Below are 20,393 nucleotides of genomic sequence, written 5' to 3'. Positions count from 1 at the left end.
GGACACGATATTTTATTGTTTCACGGTAGTCGCCTTGTCGTTTGCTCAAGGACGTAAAATTGAATGATATATTTTTTTTTATAAAGTCAAAACCATTTTCTTTCAAATAAAAACTTGTTTTTATTGAAAACAAAAGTGTTGCTAGGAATAAGTATAAAGTTAAATAGTAATGTTAGGATATCGAAACATTTTTGTATAGGCCAGAACGATATAGTGGAAACGCGCTCTAAGATCTGAGTAATATACACACCACTACATATGCAAAAATTTCTCCAAGCTAATTTACCTGTAAAAGTTAAAACTCATAGGAAGCTTGTGTCTGTAATTATTATGGGCCGATTATGAGTTACGTTTAAAATAAATAATTTTGTACCTCGGCATAGCTACGAAAATAAAAACTGTATCAAGGTTATATTTATTTATAATAATAAAGATTTCAAAAGTATCTAGAGAGAGTATTCAAGTTTTGTAAGCGGTAATTAAATGAAAATATTTTAAGTTTTGTATGAAAATTGAAAAGGTTATAAAATGAAACGAAATCTAGGATCGTAATGTACTTTATTATAACTTATTACTTGATAAATAATACAATACGCAGACGGACGTATAAATAAATACAAACGCGAACGCAACGATTCGAGGCAACTAGATTTACATGATTTGATCAAACTACCCTCAAAAACAATCGCGTCAAAAATCGATCTCTTAAACTGGTAACAATAAACCATAGACACACAAACATATCGCAGCAAGAGCGCACTATTTTAAATGCGCTCTATAAGATGTAATTAAAAAAATATGATACTTAATCTAGTTTGTGTTCAAAATTATGTTCATCTGGTTGTTTTAAGCATTTTCATCCTGTTTAAATGTGTATCTAAGGTTTTAGATAGCTGGTTGATGTTTAAAGGCCGGCGATAATAGACGCGGGATCTTCGACGCCTTGCTTGATTTTCCTCAAGAAGAGAACTGCTTCACGACCATCGATCAACCTGTGGTCGTAAGTTAGAGCTATATACATCATTGGTCGGATAACAACCTGGCCGTTGAGAGCAATTGGTCTCTCGAAGATACCGTGCATTCCTAAAATGCCTGATTGTGGAGGATTCACAATAGGCGTGCCCATGAGCGAGCCAAAGACGCCACCGTTGCTTATTGTGAATGTACCACCGTCCATTTCTTCGATGGTTAGCTTGCCGGTTCTCGCGCGTTCTGCTAACTGAGCAATCGTCAACTCAATGTCAGCATACGTCATGTTCTGGACGTTTCTAATCACGGGCACGACTAAGCCCTTTGGTGTAGCGACAGCTACGGATATGTCGACATAATCACGGTAAACTATTTCGTTGCCATCAATCACTGCGTTCACAACTGGTTGGTCGAGGAGCGCGCTGGCTGCAGCTTTGACAAACGGCGACATTAGACCGAGCTTCACACCAAACTTCTTGGTGAAAGCTTCCAGATTCTTCTTCCGGAATGCCATGATGTGGGACATATCTACTTCGTTGAATGTCGTTAACAGGGCATTCGTTTCTTGCGCCTGTTTTAGACGTTCCGCGATCCTTTGCCTCATGCGGTTCATTTTGACGCGCTGTTCGCTTCGCGTGCCAACGATTTCTTTGCTATAGTCCGCGGGAGGTACTTTAACTGAGGCAGTTTCGATAGCTTGCGCGTGGCGGATAGCTGCTACGGGGATGGAGGAGATCGGACCTCCTGAGGGGGGAGCTGGTCGGGGAGGAGCCTGTGGAGGGGGAGGGGGTGGGGGAGGAGCTGCTGCTGCGGGAGGAGGGGTTGGAGGAGCGGCTTCCACTTTAGGTGGTGGTGGAGGAGCTTCCGCTTTAGGCGGTTCCGGAGCTGCAGCAGCTGCCTTTTTAGGCGCAGCGCCTGTAACCTCGATTCTGAACAACTTCTGTCCAGCTTTAACTGTGTCTCCATCCTTTACGTATAGCTCCTTAATGATACCGTGGTCGGGCGCCATGACAGGGATGGCGGTTTTGTCAGTTTCGATTTCCAATACGACTTCGTCAGCGGCTACAGAGTCGCCTACTTTCTTGTCGAGCTTCACGTCACCTTCAGATACGGAGTCTGGGAAGCTGGGAGTCATGACATCCTGTTCTGCTAGGAGCGGGTTTGTGAAATGAATGGACGCGATTTGGTTGTGGGCGGTGAGGACCCTGGGCTTGGCGAGACGCGTGGATACCGCTCCATAGATCTTGGGCACTTCAGTTGACCGGCACCGGAAGGCTTGCCCCTGCCTCCGGTATATGGTCTGTAGGTTTTTAGAGCACCGTCGCAACATGGTGATTTAGATTACCCTGTAAGTAAAACAATTACGTTAAAACTTAACTAGCATAACAATTAACTAATATGGTATCACATAGTTTTAAGTGGGAAATACAATTTAATAAAAATTTATTGTTGTAGGCACACTCGGCTACAAATACTGGATATAATAAATTAGACTGGTATGATGAGGTAACAACCAGAATTGACCAACAAGTACTCAATCAAATTATTTCAATTAAGAATTTCGGGTCACAAAAGTAGCTTCCACAAACACTATTTGTCTTTGTTCTGAGGCACAAATAAGACTAAGGATATAATGTTTAAACTATTATACAACTTTTATTAGTAAACTAGCTTCCGCCCACGACTTTGTACGTGCATCCCATGGAGTAAAACCTTTTTAAACAGTACAAATGGAGATGTTAATTTTCTATCCGACTAATCCTATCATATCCTACTAATATTATAACTGCGAAAGTTTGTGAGGCTGGATGTATTTGTGTGTATGTTTGTTTATCTTTCAGCAAATACTACTGAACCAATTACAATGAAATTTAACACACATAGAGGGTAACTTGGATTAACACATAGGATAGGTTTTATACCGGAAATCCCACGGGAACGGGAACTATGCGGGTTTTTTACTATGCAGGTTACTGATACAAATATTTCAATGATATATTATTTCAAAAATAATATTTCAATTAGTACATGCATATGAAATTGTAAATGATTGCAAACATGCTTTATCTCAAAAGCTGAATAAACAAAGATAGCAGAAGAATAAAACTGAACAATATTTATGATGCAATTTTTTTAAATATGCTATACATATTTATGTGAAAACAGAATATCTTGTACCTATGTTAATTCTTTTCAACCGATTTTGAAAAAAAAAGCTGTTACTTATAAAAAAGGGCATTTCCACTCAAAGCTGTAAATATCTTGATTTCAATAGATTAGGATACCTTATCATCTAAAAGCATTTAAAATTTTACAGTGACATTCATATTTACTACATTACATTAATCATGAGTATTTTGCGTATTGAAATTCACTTTTCATGCGAGCTTTGCTAAGTTTCTTTGTAATTGAAGTCCCGTGTCCCCTAGTGGGGTAAGGGGCAGATGCATTATGCATACATCTGTTTCACTGATCGATTTTTCTTTAGGGACAAGTAGGTGATCAGCCTTCTGTGTCCTACCAGACCGAGACATTTTTTTTCTTCGTCCCCACCGGGAATCGAACCCAGGACCCCTCGGTTCTACGCTCACGCGTCAACCACTGTACCAAGGAGGCGGTCAAAGGTTTCCTTGTAACCATATACAAAAAGTATGTGCGTATGTATGTTTGAATGAACACTATGATGTTTGAATTATATTATTCTACTAGCTGTGCCCAGTGGTTTTATACACATCGCTCTGATCCTGTTTGTCTTAGCATGATATATAGCCTATAGCCTTCCTTGATAAATGGGCTATCCAACAACAAAATAATTTTTCAAATCAGACCAGTTATTCCTGAGATTAGTACGTTCAAACAAACAAACTCTTGAGCTTTATAATATTAGTATTTAGTATAGATAGTTAATTTTAATTAACCACTGGGTCAAGTGTGATAGACAAGAATTTATTTAATAACTCAGGCCCCGGAATCACAGACACAATAGAAAATCTATTGTGTCGTGGACCGATCGGGCCATTCGGGGCTCAATGGGTTAAAATAAGCCATTGCCAAGCAAAAATATTTTTTTTTTTTTTTATTATTATTAGCCTTTGTTCGGACTTTACATATGTATGTAGTTATATATGCTCGGTTTGACCCATTTTTGCGTGTCCGTTTGCCAGTTGGCAAAGGCCTCCTCCAATCTCTTCCATTCGGGTCTCACTAAGGCCACTCTACCCCAGGTTGTACCCGCTACCTGTCTAATGTCGTCATCCCATCTTTTTTGGGGTCTCCCTCTCTTTCTCTTTCCTTCTCTTGGGTACCACTGTGTAGTAATTTTGCTCCATTTTTCTTTACCCCTTATCATGTGCCCCGCCCATTTCCACTTTTGCCTTCTTATCTTCAGTGTTATGTCCTGGACCTTAGTCTTGTATCTGATGCTGCTTTGCTTTATTTTGTCTTTTCTTTTGATGCCAGTCATGCTTCTTTCCATGGAATTTTGACAGATGCGGAGTTTATTTGTTATGTTTTTTGGTAGGGCCCACGTTTCACTTCCATACGTCAGCACAGGTAGGATGCATGTGTTGAATAATTTAGTTTTAGTTGAAATGTGTAGGTTATTGTCTTTCATTACTTCTTTAAGAGACCAGTACTTTTTCCAGCCATTTATAACTCTTCGATCGACCTCCTTGCTTTCGTTGTCCTCTGGGGATATTAGTTGGCCGAGGTAGATGTAATCTTCGACATATGACATTTGTTTTTGTTCCACTGTTACCGGGTATTTTTTGCCATTGGTCATAATTTTTGTTTTGTCCGGATTTAGCTTTAATCCTGCCTTCGCACTTTCAGACGCTAGGTCATTTATCATCTTGCTTAAGTCCTCTGGTGTTTTTGCAAATAATACAATATCATCCGCGAATCTAAGGTGCGTCAGCGTGCGGCCATTTATCAGTATGCCCATGTCTTTCCATTTCATATTCCTGAAAATCATTTCCAGTACTGCCAGGAAGAGCGTTGGTGATAGGGGGTCGCCCTGTCTCACACCTTTTTGTATTTGAAACCTATTTCCTTCCCTTTCTAGTTGAATGCAAGCAGAACTGTCTTTGTATATGTTTCTGATAATTCTAATATAGTTGTGCTCCATTCCTAGTTCCTTTAATGCTTCCCAGATTTTTGAGTGTATCAGAGAATCGAATGCTTTGCTGTAGTCTATGAAAGCTATGTAGTATGTAAGCTGATATTCTGTATATTTTCCTATGATTTGTCTTACAGTATGGATGTGGTCTAGTACCGAGAAGTCTTTGCGGAAACCTGCCTGTTCTATTGGTTGTTGCTCATCTAGTTTCCTTCCTATTCTTCCCAAAATAACCTTTGCAAAGATCTTATAAATGTTAGACATTAGGCTGATGGGACGGTAGTTTCTTATGTCGCAATGATTTCCTTTTTTGAATATAAGGATAATGGTGGATTCAGTCCATTGTTTTGGGATCATTTCAGTGTTAATTACATTGTTGAAAATATCGGTTAAAATTGGTGTCATGATTGTTTTGGTCAGCTTAAGTATTTCATTTGTTATGCCATCCGGCCCTGGAGCTTTATCAAGTTTCTGTGTGTCAATAGCTTTTTCAGTCTCTTCCCACATGATGTAAGGTATCGATTCATTATCTGGGAGTTCAATTTCTCTTTCATTTGTTTTATATTTGTATAGTTCTGTGTAATAATCAGTAGCAATCTTAAGGATTTCATTTCTATCAAACTTTCCCGCTCCACTGGTTTCCTCCATTTTTACAATCCATTCCTTCTTATTAGTTAATTCTTTGTATGCCTTTTTTATTCCTCCTGTGCGTCTAATATGTCTCTCTATTGTTTCCATTTGGCGTTGTCTCCTGTCTTTCCTTATATTCTCTTTTATTTCTTTACTAACTCGGGCAATTTCTTTCCTGTTTTTTTCTGTGCTTTTTGCTTTTATTAGGTCTGCTCTTTGTTCAAGGAGGTTGACAGTTTTGTTGGACATCCACTCAGGGGTATCTTTCTTGTTTCTAAATTCTATGGTACTTGTGGTTATTGCTCTTTCTAGCCAAGTATATTTCTCTTGCATTTCAGCGCCTTTTGTTTCTGTACTGTATTCCTTAAGTTTCGAGTTGAGCGAGTTGGCTACTTCTCCTATATTGTTTTTATTGATTTTTAGAATCCCTGGGCTTGTTTTTGGTCTGGAATTCTTTGGTTGGGATGAATTCAGTTCAGCCCTGACCATACGGTGATTAGTGTTGAAGTTAAGGTTGTTGATGACATTTATGTCAAGGAAAAATTTTTGTTTATTAGTCATTATAAAGTCGATTTGGTTTTTTGATTTGCCATCGGGTGACAGCCAGGTCCACATTCTATTTTTCTTTTTCTTGAAGACAGTATTTAATATGGTAAGGTTATTTTCCATTGCAAAGTCTAAGAGCATTTTTCCGTTTCTGCTTCTATTTTTTGAGTTGTATGTGTAGGGGCCTAAAATCTTGTCCTCTTCTTGCTGGCGTTCACCAATTTGTCCATTGAAATCGCCCATCACAATTATGTTTTTGTGGGCGTGTGTCTGTAAAGTTTTGTTCAAATTGTGATAAAACTGGTTAATTTTTTCAATATCTGCTTGTTCTGTGGGTGAGTATACTTGAATAATTGTCCATGGGTCCCTGTAGTCTGGCAGTTCTAAGTTCAATAATGCTATGCGCTCTGATACACCATAAAAACCTTGTATGTGCTTTGTTAGATGTTTCTTTACTAAAAATCCCACACCATATTGTCCTGGGGTCTCTCCTATATGATATAGCAAGTAATCTGGGTGTGCGACAATGTGTTCTCCCATTCTTCTCACTTCACTCATCCCGAGAATATCCCAGTTTGTGTTTTTTAGTGCTAATGATAGTTCTGATAGGTTTTCTTCTAATCTTAGTGTCAAAACATTGAGAGTAGCAATGCATATTCTTGTGCGCTTAGTTGTTGGAATCTCCATTTTGTATTTTTGATTGGGTAGAGTGCTTTTGATGTTGTTTGCTTCTTTTTGGTGTTGTTGATTTTGTATTGGAGGGTTTTGGTCTAATTCCCCACGGGGACCAACCGGATTGGGGAATGCAAGTGTTTTTTGTTTCTGTTGATGTTGAATATATGTTTGATTCCGGTTAGTATTTGAGATAGGTATTTTTGTCGGACATAGAGTAGGCTCGCTCGCGCATGCGTTGAAAAGCGTCTGTCCGCTGGATTTTCTTGCTAGTGTTGTTGGCTTTTTCCTTGGGGCTTGGTGTCTCCGGCGTTCTTTTCCTTTTTTCATTTTCACGAAAAATATTGGCTTGTGCTTTGCGTTTCTCTATGGTTTCCTTAGAATAGTCATTTGTAGCAAAGCAAAAATATACTCTACTAAATATAATTCTCCTTATATAATATATACTTAGTTACAATCGAATCATTTCATCAAAATTTGGTTAGTAGTTGCTAAGTACAAGAGTTATGTTAATGCAAGTAGGAAATCTCAATAATGTATGAAATATTTAGAGTAAATATAAAAGAGGTGTTAATTTATAAAATTCATTGAAATGCAAATATCTTGTTTATTTAACAAATAAATAAAAATGTATATTTTCCAAGCTAAACTTTGATATCATGAATAAATATAATGTATGTATAAGTAAATTGCATAATTCATTCAATTAATTAAATAAAAAGCATTACTGGCTATCCCCCACTAAAGAGTATATAATGTAGTCATAATAAACGTAATTAACATTAAGTTCATATAGAAACTCATTTGTTGAGATAAAACAAATACAGCATATGGCTGAAAAAATAATATCACTTGACATTATAGCTCAAATTATTACTGCATTATGACAAAAAAAGCGTGAAGATAAGTAATTGCGAAGCTAAGTAAACAAAAATACGTAACAATTATTAAATTGTCTTAGGTTTAATGACCAGATAAAAATATATAAGGAGGTCAGATACGCCATGATTACAAGGTTAGTGATTGATGTATTTTAGTTAATACATGAAGACACCCTTACCTTATGTGAGGTAAACAAACGCTAGATGTGTTCAAAAGGTTATTTTCAGAGAAATGTGTTACATAAGCTGTCTCATGACACTATTGCACGAAAAAGAATCGGTCTTATATCGATTTTTGATAGGTTATTCAATACATAGCGATTAATTCACGCACAGGTAGGTCACGGTAATACTTCACTTTTTGAATAATGGTGCTTCTTCACAGAAATAATGCTAAAAGGGCCAAGATCTACATTAAACCAATTCGGTGTGCCCGACTTTTTTGCCAGAGAATCTAGTTGGCGCCCCCTGTCATATGCAAATGATGCGTTTCGTTTTATGCAGCACGAGTTGTATTGTAAATGTAAAAGTTCACGAAAATTATAAAAAACAATTTTTTTATTTTGTTTAAAATTGTTAGTAACTAAAATAAGAAGTTATGGTTAAGAAATATTTATTCCTATTTTATGTTTTAAAGTAAAAGTTTTCGTTAATATAGCGACATCTGTTATTGAGTAGGTGTACCATCAACATTTATTGAGATGGCGTTAATATTAAATTTTCATTTTGATTTCATGAACAAGATCATATTTTAAAATAATCGTAAGTTAAACTAGATGATGTTATCGTAGGTCATGTTGGCTGATATTGGGATTATCCTGATAGCAACATAAAGAACGCTTTTTAGTTATAAATTATAATACAGATACACTATAGAAATACAAATTGTAAAATTTAATTCAATCGATTCATACGTATTTACTGGCATCATTGCATGTCTTGTAACAATATTGTAAATTCACTACATAGTATAAAACACAGTCGCTTTCTCTGTCCCTATGTATGCTTAAATCTTTAAAACTACGCAACGGATTTTGATGCGGTTTTTTTAATAGATAGAGTGATTCAAGAGGAAGGTTTTAGTATATATGTTACCGGAAATGTATGAAATCAAGGAATTGTATGTATTATTTTAATGCTACGAACAGTGCGAATTAATAATATTGGACTTTAAAAACTTTTAACTGTTATTTGCACAGAAGACTGATGATTTTTTTCACGAAAATTTTCTTCGGATCGGTAGAGTAGTAATTTTAATATGTATATATTTTGGTAGATTTTAAATGGTACATATACAAAAAATAACGCAAGTCTTATTCTTTAAATAGTCTAAAATTTTAAAAATTAATCACTAAAAAAATACGATTTACATATTATAGTAAACTGTACTTAAGTAAGTACCTACATAAGTAAAATGCATGCTTAATGCTTAATCTATTTTTTCACTGTTTTTTTAAGAAAAAAAAACTCAAAAATATTCCTAATAGTATTATCACAGACTAATAATAATATAATACGTGTATTATGAATGTGTGACCTAAATTGCATAACCTACAAACCTAGTGCTATTAAACGTTTTAAATGTAGGGTTCATATGAATTTGATGGATTTTGCCAGAATACTAGATATTAGAACTACATAGTTAGGTCTTTTTAAAATCTCTATATGATCGTCATTTGTCATTATATATGTATTTAAATTTGTATAATGAAATAAGCACGTTATTTTCCATTGAAGCTATACATAAATAAGAATTTGTTTTTTTTAGATACCGTGAAACCTGCTTACTTTGCCACTTTTTCATGTGTCAAAAAGTTTGATTCGCTTTAAAAAAATATAATTGTATGAAAACGTAATGAGTAACCTGCATCTAGACGTAGTAAATTTCATGAAAATTTACATTATTACTAAATATCTATTTCATTTTTGTAAATTATAATATTTTAAGCATAAAAACAATTATGGCAAAGTTAGCTGTCACTTCTGGTAAATTTGCCATATGAAAGAAAAAATGAAATTTTTGGAGTTTATGAGGTTAAAAAGTAATATATTTGCACTCTTCCTATATCCCGTAAAATAAAGTAAAAACTTTATATTATTTAGCACTGGTAATTTAACTATCTAAGAAGGTGGCAAATTCACCAACCTTTCTAAAATATTTCCTATAAAAGAAGAAGTTAGGGTTAGGGTTGTCAAATAAAAATGTTTTCGTAGTAGGAACAATTTAGTAAAAGTAAAGAAAAAAACATAATCAATTACTTCTAGTTAGTTTATTAACTTTGAATTGTTTTACATAATAAAACAAAAAAAAATAGTATTCATTAAACTAACTAACTTTTTTTTTAATATCACACATTACACGACATTCCTAAAAGATTTAAACAATGACAAATTCTTATTTATATGATCTTGATTGAATATAAAAAATTGTTGTTATTTTAAACTTGATAGGAACCAATCCAATCAAGTTTTAAAATCCGTTTGTACACATTATTTCCTATTAGCTGTACTTTATGTGTCTCTATTTTTTTGTGTGTGCAATAAATAATTAAATAAATAAATACCTTTTGTAAAACAACCTTCATTTAAGCACATGCACTGTGTATTTCATACCTGGCTACCTAACTATTTATATATATTTTTTTCACCAGTCAGTAGGTACTTACAATGACAATTTAATTAAAATATTCATCAGAAATTTTGTGGCAGCCCTAACCTCCAACAAAACATGGCAAAGTCACCATCACAGACGTTGTGATTGGGGTTGTTGAATTTACCAATACCAATTGCGAAGTAAAGGTAGCTTGTAGCACAGTAAATCAGCTTTTATTTAGCTAAAGAACATTATGTTAACATAATATCAAAAAAATACTTACGAAGGCAATGCTTTTCCCGTTTGTTTTTGTAAAAGTTCCGGAGCACTAAGTTTCATACCGCCAACATTCGAAAAAAGTAACCGCCGAAAATGACATCTCCAAAACAAGCTGGGTTGCCACATCTCATTCGGTGTCCCCATTTAACTCATAAATTTTACTATACAGGCATGCATAAATGACAAAAAACTGATATTAAGATGTGGCTACACTTTTTCCCTCAGAAGTTGGCTATGGCAAAGTCTGCAACCGTTGGCAAAGCTAGCAGGTTTTACCGGTACTTACAATAATGAATTATTGATTAAGAGATTAATATTTTCTTTAACCCCTATTTATTATTATCCAGCATTGAAGTCTTATCAAAATTGGCACATTCTTTCAGGAGCTGCACGTACGACACGACACCTATAAATAATAAGACGTATCGGAACAAACGTTGAAAATATAATACCCTTCTCTCGAGACTAGAGTTATAATATATTTCAATAGAGGTTTATAGATATATGTATAGAATCCAGATATAATAAGTACATAATAATATATTTTTCATATTTTTCCACTAACAAACTACGCATCGTAACATTATCCTATTTTTATAGTACACTAAAATATATTAAGCTGGTAACCCCACTAGGTAATGCAAAGTGCCGTGCCGTGACACCTCTGTGCAGTCGGTAAAGCTGTCGGCCACAGATACACAATTGATGACGTCACGCTTAACATAGGGTTGCTACATGACAGAAAAATGTGTTAGTGTCATTGTGGATGATGTATGATGTTTTACAATGTGGGAATAGAAATGGAATTTGGAGTTTTATGCATTAAGTTATTGAAGTGAAACTTCTTTATCGGGGTTGAAAAAAATTTAGTGTAACATTTTTTCGTTACGCGTGACATTTTTCCGTTACGCCATCTTTTTCTTATCCCCACCACGCGAGATTCGACGTATTTCTGTAAAGTTGCATATAGTAAATTATTTTTTAAAAAAATTAGGTCATAAAGAAGTTTCATTTCTTACGTGTGTACACTAGTACACGCACACTTTTTTTATTTTGTATAAAATTGTAGTATACTAAATTGCTGAACGATGTTAACCAATTAAACTGTTATAATATTACTGTATTATGTAAATACTAGCGGTCCGCCCTGGCTTCGCCCGTGGTACATATGAAAAATAGATGTTGGCCGATTCTCAGACTTACCCGATATGCACAGAAAATTTCATGAGAATCGGTCCACCCGTTTCGGAGGAGTATGCAGACTAACATTGTGACACGAGAATTTTATATATAAGAGATACATATAATGAATTATGTAATGGTAATAAATAAATATGCAATCAGTAACTTATCTTTTTATTTTCTCCTTTGATATTTAAATTTCAGTCAAAATCAATATTGTAAAGAGGAAATACTTGATTTTTTGTTTATTACTTGCTCAAAAGTGGCTCAAAAACTACCCAATCGATTAAAAAAATCTGTCAACTATTCAATAATAAAATAAGGCCGCTCAGGCATACATCATTAAACTTTTTAGGGAATAGATTAAATACCTACTTTAGAAAATTTAAAACGGAGAAATTAAACTCTCCTATATATAATTTAACTTTTTATGTTTATAGTCTACATTTGATTGTCGTATATATCAGGACAATCAGCAATATTTTTCATTAAAATCGAAAAAAAAAACACTGTTGTGACAGCCCTATACAGCTCGTATCTTTTTTCGGCGATTTGGCAATTGGCAATGCCGATACCGTCTGCAGTCTAGGGCTGGTACAAGGCATAAGATTCGAAGGTAAATTAAGAATTAACTTGATATTTTTTAGCATTTAAATGCTTTATAAATAATTTTTCAGAATAGAAAATATCCCGGATAGAATACCCGGAAGACGCGGGTTCGAATCCCGCCTCGTGATTTAATTTTTTCTATTACTTACATATATATTTAAAATTTATAATCATTATTTTTTTGTCATATATTTTATGTTTATTTAGAGATAATAAGGATGCTTTTCCACCAATAATGTGCGAGGATGAGTATAGCGAGGAATGTGTTAGTAAAGAACCAATCAAATAGCTTAATTTAGTTTGAAGTTTGAAGCGTTTAGCCTTTAACCAATCACAACGCTTCATTTAGTTTGAAGTTTGAAGTGTTTAGTGTTTGAAGCGACACTATTGGTTATTTACAAACACATCCTCGCACATTATTGGTGGAAAAGTACCCTAAGGTATGAAATCTTGCTACACCAATAGAAACGGAGCATCAAAGAATAATGTTGCAAATAATCTATACCAATATTAAAAGGCTGATGAGTTTGTTTGTTTGAACGCGCTAATCTCAGGAAATACTGGTCCGATTTGAAAAATTATTTCGGTGTTGGTTAGCCCGTTTATCGAGGAGGTTTATAGGCTAATATCATCACGCTAAGACCAACAAAAGCGGAACCATGCGGGTGCAACCGCGGAGCGCAGCTAGTACCTAAACAATATTTTTCGCAGATGAATTTGTAAACATGGCATGCTATAGTAATATTAAAATGGATATACCTACTTATTTATTTGCAAATTTTGTGAATTCTACAAAAAAGTTTAAACAAAACTGTTCTTCTGATAATAAAGTTCAGTTGTGTTTTTTTTCGCCAAAGTTCATGACTTAGAAACGTTTTGTGAGTGACTCCGTTGACATTAAATCAAAATAAATGCATCCAGAATATTATTATTATTTTGATGTAATTTCATTGTTTCTGAAACTCAGTTTTTTAACGAACTATTTGAAAGATGTTTGAAACAAATTTCTTCTTATAAAATTAAAAAAAAAAACTACAAAAAACATGACATATGTTGCAAAATTTTCTATGTATGTGTGTATTTATGCTTGTAAAGGGAAGGTAATCTTAAATGAGCTTAAATGTATGTCTATGTCTATCTTTGGAAGCACTGTTCCGATCATGAAAATTCTTTCACCGTTGGATATGTAACTTATCCCTAAGTTCTTTAGGCTATAATCTTTTTATATATAAAAATGAATCGCAAAATGTGTTGGTAAGCGCATTACTCGAGAACGGCTGAACCGATTTCGATAATTCTTTTTTTATTATATTCCTTGAAGTACGAGGATGGTTCTTATGTAGAGAAAACGTAAACATGTACCACGGGCGAAGCCGGGGCGGACCGCTAGTCTTTATATATAAAAATGAATCGCAAAATGTGTTGGTAAGCGCGTAACTCGAGAACGGCTGAACCGATTTCGATAATTCTTTTTTTATTATTTTCCTTGAAGTACGAGGATGGTTCTTATGTAGAGAAAACGTAAATATGTACCACGGGCGAAGCCGGGGCGGACCGCTAGTACATAATATACCTATGTACTTACTATGGGATGGGCGAAGCCGCGGCGTTTAACTATGTCATAATTTTGCATGGACATTACAAACAGACTCTATATTCATTAATTTAAAATAAAATTTTGTATACATTAAGTTTTTTTCTTGGAAATTATCATTGCTAACTATAAAGTAAATAATATAGGTAATCGTTGTTCTGTTATCAACACAGCTACATTTAGGTACGGTTACACCATTTTGCAAATCGTATCATTTTTAATGCAGTAAGTATCTTTATTTTCACTTACGATATTGTTCTGTAATTACTAATTAATTTAAAGTGATTTTGTGAAGAAATAAAATGGATTAAAATAGAATTGATTCGTATTTTAAAGGAGACAATCTTACTTATGTATTCATGTATGGATGATTCTCTCTTTCACGTAAAAACGACTGGATGGATTTGAATGAAACTTAACGGCAATATAAATTATAAATCAGAATAACACATGAGCTATATAGAAATACTTTATTTTGCACGCGTGTTCGTCCGCAGGCGTTCCCGTTCCCGTGGAATTTCCGGGATAAAACCTATCCTATGTGTTAATCCAAGTTACGCTCTGCATGTGTGCTAAATTTCATTGTAATCGGTTCGGATGGATGTATGTGTATGACGCAAATACCTACTGTATTGCGTCATACACATACATCTATTTCTAGTTTATTATTTATCCTTCTATCAGTTGGTTGCCTGGAAGAGATCACTCTTAAGTGATAAGGCCGCCTTCTGTGCTGTTTTTCTCTTAGAATAAGTTTTGTTTGTATTCTATGTGTTTTGGCAGCACAATAAAGAGTATAAATAAATAAATAAATAAATACATCCATTCTCAGTCCTCACAAACTTTCGCATTTATAATATTAGTAGATAAATAAGATAGGATGGGATAGATTTTCACTAATATTTCAAACAACTTTAAGGTCACTAATTAAAAATAGTAATCCACTTAATCCATAAAAATAGCTTTCTCGGTAAACCAAGGTTAAACTACGGTTTACATTGCCAGTTGTATGATAAAACCTATCCTAAAGTACAGTATTTCTTGTTCTAACAAAAAGCTGTTTGTTACTAATAAATAATAATGAATAATCGCTAATTAGTTATTTAATGATAAACTGTTGCTTGATATCATATGCAAATAAAAACAAGGCTAAATCTAATACTAATTTTGAAAAAAATATTTGTTTGAACGCGCAAATCTCAGGATCTACTGGATCGATTTTAATATTTCTTTCAGTGTTAGATAGCCCATTTATTGAGGAAAGATTTATATATGTATTATCATATGAAAGGATTTTTGACTGTTTGTTTTACGTTTATGTTAACGTCAGAATTGTAGTGTTGACAGGAAAAACTTAAATCACTACATAGTATAAAATAATTTGGAAAATCCAAAAGTGCACGCCTCATAATTTTTTTTTAATAAATATTTATTAATTATTATTTTTGTTTATTTAATAACAATTAAACCACATCGAATCCTGAAAAATGAAAGGGTTCTATTCCTGAGCATACTCAAGCGTAAGAGAAAAAAAAAGACTCGATTAGTATTAAGTATTTCGGTCGCTATCGTGTTAACAAGAAAAAGGATCCGCACATACAGACACACGGACGTCCAAGACAGAACTTTTTTAAACTGTTTTTTAACTAGTTTAAATAACAAAAATGACATCAAAAATATCATGAACGTTAAAAATAGTGTTTTTTCTTAATATGTGTGTGTATGTATTATCTTACAAGTGCAATGTATGATACATAAAGACATTTAAAGTTTGAAAAATCAGATGTTTTGCGCGAAGTGACAGTAGTACCCACCTCAACGCTTCGCTTATGAGGCGTGCAATAAAGTCGCTTTCTCCGTCCCTTTAGTTAGTCCCTATGCATGCTTGAATCTTTAAAACTACGCAACGCGTAGTAGTACACGGTTTTTTCAATAGATAGAGTGGTTCTCGACTTGTTCTCGAGGAAGGTTGTTTTATATAATTTATTAGGTTTTAGACAAAGCGGGCGAAGCCGCGGGCGGAAAGCTAGTAAACAATAAAAGAAGGTTTTTTTTGTTTCCATAATAATTTTTATTATATGTATACAATTTAGATATTAACAACCCGTAATATTCCATTCACTGAGACGATATCTCAATGAATATTGATTATCAATACGCAGACAGACATGTCAACGAGATGATTAAAATATTTGCGTGCCAATTGTCTGGTACCTCACACTTCCTGGAAACGAATTACATCTATACTAATATTATAAAGCTGAAGAGTTTGTTTGTTTGAACGCGCTAATCTCAGGAACTACTGGTCAGATTTGAAAAATTCTTTCGGTGTTAGATAGCCCATTTATGGAGGAAAGCTATATATTATCATGCGGGTGAAACCGCAGAGCGCAGCTAGTAAATAATAATATAGTTTTAGAAACTAAAAAATAATTTGGAAAATCCAAAAGTGCACGCCTCATAATTTTTTTTTAATAAATATTTATTAATTATTATTTTTGTTTATTTAATAACAATTAAACCACATCGAATCAGACCCTGAAAAATGAAAGGGTTCTATTCCTGAGCATACTCAAGCGTAAGAGAAAAAAAAAGACTCGATTAGTAAAGTATTTCGGTCGCTATCGTGTTAACAAGAATAAAACCGGCCAAGTGCGAGTCGGGCTCGCGCACAAAGGGTTCCGTAGCAGCAAATATAATAAATTACAGTTAAATCAACCTATCTCAAAAACTATAAGAGATACTTTGATCAAACCAAAAATCGTTGAAAGAGTTAATTAGCATGCATCACCTCTATTTTTTTTAGAATTTTATACCCCGTAGTTATAAAAATAGAGGGGGGGGGACATACTTTTTACGACTTTGAGAGCTGATATCTCAAAAACCGTTCACTTTAAGAAAAATGTTTTTTAGAAAACTTTATATCATTTTAAAAGACCTTTCCATTGATACCCCACACGGGTATGTACATCGAAAAAAAAAATTTCATCCCTCAGTTACATGTATGGGGGGCCCCACCCCCAATTCTTTTTTTTACTATTTAGTGTCATATTTTTGTAGCGGTTCATACAACACATATTCCCATCAAATTTCATCACTGTAGTACTTATAGTTTCCGAGTAAATCGGCTGTGACAGACGGACAGACGGACAGACGGACAGACGGACATGACGAAACTATAAGGGTTCCGTTTTTGCCATTTTGGCTACGGAACCCTAAAAAGGATCCGCACATACAGACACACGGACGTCCAAGACAGAACTTTTTTAAACTGTTTTTTAACTAGTTTAAATAACAAAAATGACATCAAAAATATCATGAACGTTAAAAATAGTGTTTTTTCTTAATATGTGTGTGTATGTATTATCTTACAAGTGCAATGTATGATACATAAAGACATTTTAAGTTTGAAAAATCAGATGTTTTGCGCGAAGTGACAGTAGTACCCACCTCAACGCTTCGCTTATGAGGCGTGCAATACTATTATTGTATTGTCATCGATATTTGATAAGAGTACAAAGTTTGAGTTGAATGTGTGCGTTTAAAGTGGGTCAAAATCGAGTGTAAAGGAGTCGGTTACATTACAAACATACAGGTGAAAATAATAAAATTTAATTACATGTAAAAAAACATCACCAAAATCGGTTCTTCAATTTCTAGGTGATGCCAGAATAAAGGAACACTTCAACAGTAGATAAATGATCAACAAAGGATGGATTTCTAGTAAATCTCAAGTATTTGTTTAGGCGGGAATGCGCAAGAGGACAAATAATTAAAAAAAATACCTGCGTGCGGTCTGTTGTTTTTTTTTCGACCATTTATTATTTTATTTTAAAGGTAGGCAGTTATTTGTATTGGCGGCACTTTTATGTTTTTTCTAGTGCAGTGGTAAGCTTTTTTTGTTAAAATTTGCCATTTAATTTTGTGCCAAATGTCATTCACAAATACTCAAGCGAATAAAAAAAAGTTTTACATTTTTGGCGCCAACTTATTTCTTCAAACTTCAAATTTAAAAAAAATATGAAGAAAATAATGGTTGCTTTTTGAAATAAGACAAATATACCTACTTATATACAAAAAAAAACATATAAATTGAAAAATTCTTTCAGTGTTCGATAACCAATTTAGCGATGCGCTATCATCACGCTAAGACCAATAGGAGCGGAGCAATGCGGGTAAAACCGCGGGGCACAGTTATATTACTTAGGGCTTAGGACAAATCTAGCCCATTAGGTTACAAACAAGAGCCCAGATTTTAGATAACTTTAACGGTACAATGCGCGGGCAAACTTGAATGCAATAAAACTAGTTGTTTCCCGCGGTTCTACGTATAGTCGTATTACTAGCTGCTCCGCGCGGTTTCACCCCCGTGGCTCCCGTGGCTCCTGTTGGTCGTAGCGTGATGATATTATATAGCCTATAGCCTTCCTCGATAAATAAGCTATCTAACACCGAAATAATTTTTCAAATTGGACCAGTAATTCCCGAGATTAGCGCGTTCAAACAAACAAACTCTTCAGCTTTATAATATCAGTATATATCTGTGGTATTATAATAAAGGTATCAATATCTATTTATGACCTATGCGAAGTTATATCAAAATTGGTTTAGTCGTTTAGAGGTGCAGGACATTATAACTACACTTAATTTTCATTAAAATGTAAAGATTAAATTTAGTTTTAATAAAGTGAATTACTATTCACCCACTAAGTTTTTTTTACTATGATAATAACATTCCTTGCTTTTTCATAAATTTAATGCAACTTAAAAAGGTTAACAGTTAGCACCTATTAAATACTAATTTGAACAATTGAAAAATTTAAGTTTAAACCGTTTAGTTGTTTTTTATTACATCGATAAAAGTTGTGACAATGAAAATTTTTAATTTAAGTATTATTATCGTTATTATTTTAATGCATTTTCACCATTAACAAACACAGGACTTTCATAATAATGAAACATCTGTGTAACAATAAAATAATTGTGTTAAATTTCTAAACGAAATTTATTTCCCGTCAAAAAAAAGAAGATCCCTAATCAGGTGGCCACAATAGACCCTCGTGAGAAAAGGTGTCAATACGTAATAAGCACAATGAAGGATAGTTAAGTACGAGCTCAAGTTAAGTGCTGGGTTCCGTAGGTATAGGATGAACTAGAAGGTGAGATTTAGATATTATATGTACTTAATTATGTTAAATGATTTAATTCTAATAATATGAGTTTTACTACTATGTTAATATGGTAAGTTAAAAGACCAAATTATAATTTTTGAAGCCTGTGGAAATGATTGATAGCCATTTCTAACGTTTAAACTTTTAAGTTCCCAACAGTTTTTTTTTTTTGTGTTTTCGTTTAAAGGCAATAAGAATGACCTAAATTAGTATGTAGATTTATTGGAAACTAGCTTTCCACCCGCGGCATCACCCGCGCAGTCAAAGCATAGTTCCCGTTCCCGTGGGATTTCCGGGATAAAACCTATCCTATGTCCTTTCTCGGGTATCAAAATATCTCTATACCAAATTTCATGCAAATTGGTTCAGTAGTTAAGGCGTGATTGAGTAACAGACGGACAGACAGACAGAGTTACTTTCGCATTTATAATATTAGTATGGATAAATACAAATAAATGATGTCAACTGAGAGCTTCGTTCGAAGATATTTTTGAAGCGAAGTCATTTAACAGTTTAATTTTTTATTACAATATGCGAACACTATAGCTAATCAGCGTGATATTAATTTGAACGTATAACATAATAATATTCATAAACATAATTTCGTGCGGTGTTTTTTATTTTACTACGGAACCCAAAGAACGGCGCGCGGCGGGCAAAGACAACAGAGAGGCAAAAAGGACAAGCAGTCAAGAGGAATCGACTGCATTCAAAGATATTACGCATCAATGCGCTTGCTTCTTTATTTCGTTTTGTATAAATTATTTTAATTTTATTTTTAGGGACAAAAACGTGCCGACATTCGGTTCAACTGAGTTCTTAAATGATAAGCGAAATTTTATCTATAGGTAACTAGAAATTATAAATACAGGCAGTGCTACAAATAAAAAAAAATACGTGTGGCACTTGAGAGTTGAGGACTGCCGCGGTAAAGCTTATTGCAATTTGCATAGCATCTCACCGCTGTGCCGGTTGGAGTGGGGGTTGTTAGGTTTTTTCGTTACGGAATTTTTACATTCGGTCGCTCAAAGTCTGAGATAAAAGCTATGTATAGTCTGCTATGTAGTCTGCTATGTAAGCTGAGATAATAGCTATATAGTTGGGTTATGGGTAGAATATGGTTGTTGATGTCGGACATCAGATGTCCGTA

At 34.1% G+C, this 20,393-nt stretch overlaps 1 protein-coding gene across 2 annotated transcripts; it reads right to left on the bottom strand.

Moving 5' to 3' along the window:
- Positions 1-541: 541 nt before the first annotated feature.
- LOC149896242 (dihydrolipoyllysine-residue succinyltransferase component of 2-oxoglutarate dehydrogenase complex, mitochondrial-like) lies at positions 542-8,291 on the bottom strand. 2 transcript variants are annotated; one of them, XM_090118020.1, is made up of 2 exons: positions 7,995-8,291; positions 542-2,315 (listed from the first exon to the last, which is right to left on the bottom strand). In XM_090118020.1, exon 2 carries the CDS (start codon positions 2,297-2,299, stop codon positions 905-907), a length of 1,395 nt encoding a protein of 464 aa, XP_089974146.1. In that variant the 5' UTR covers positions 2,300-2,315; positions 7,995-8,291; the 3' UTR covers positions 542-904. The 2 variants fall into 2 exon arrangements, with proteins under 2 accessions (XP_089974146.1, XP_089974147.1); XM_090118021.1 differs by having other exon boundaries at positions 8,174-8,284.
- Between the last annotated feature and the right edge of the window lie 12,102 nt (positions 8,292-20,393).

This window comes from Colias eurytheme, chromosome 29 (assembly GCF_061535395.1).
Source record: "Colias eurytheme isolate Ceu_HAF_F1 chromosome 29, ilColEury1 Martin Lab GWU primary, whole genome shotgun sequence".
NCBI classification, from domain to species: domain Eukaryota; kingdom Metazoa; phylum Arthropoda; class Insecta; order Lepidoptera; family Pieridae; genus Colias; species Colias eurytheme.
The sequence above is the reverse complement of the archived record's forward strand: the minus strand, read 5'-3'. Positions and strand labels throughout refer to the sequence as shown.

Excerpts from the sequence above, each read along its gene's own strand:
- LOC149896242 (XM_090118020.1), bottom strand. The coding sequence starts at position 2,299 with ATGTTGCGACGGTGCTCTAAAAACCTACAGACCATATACCGGAGGCAG.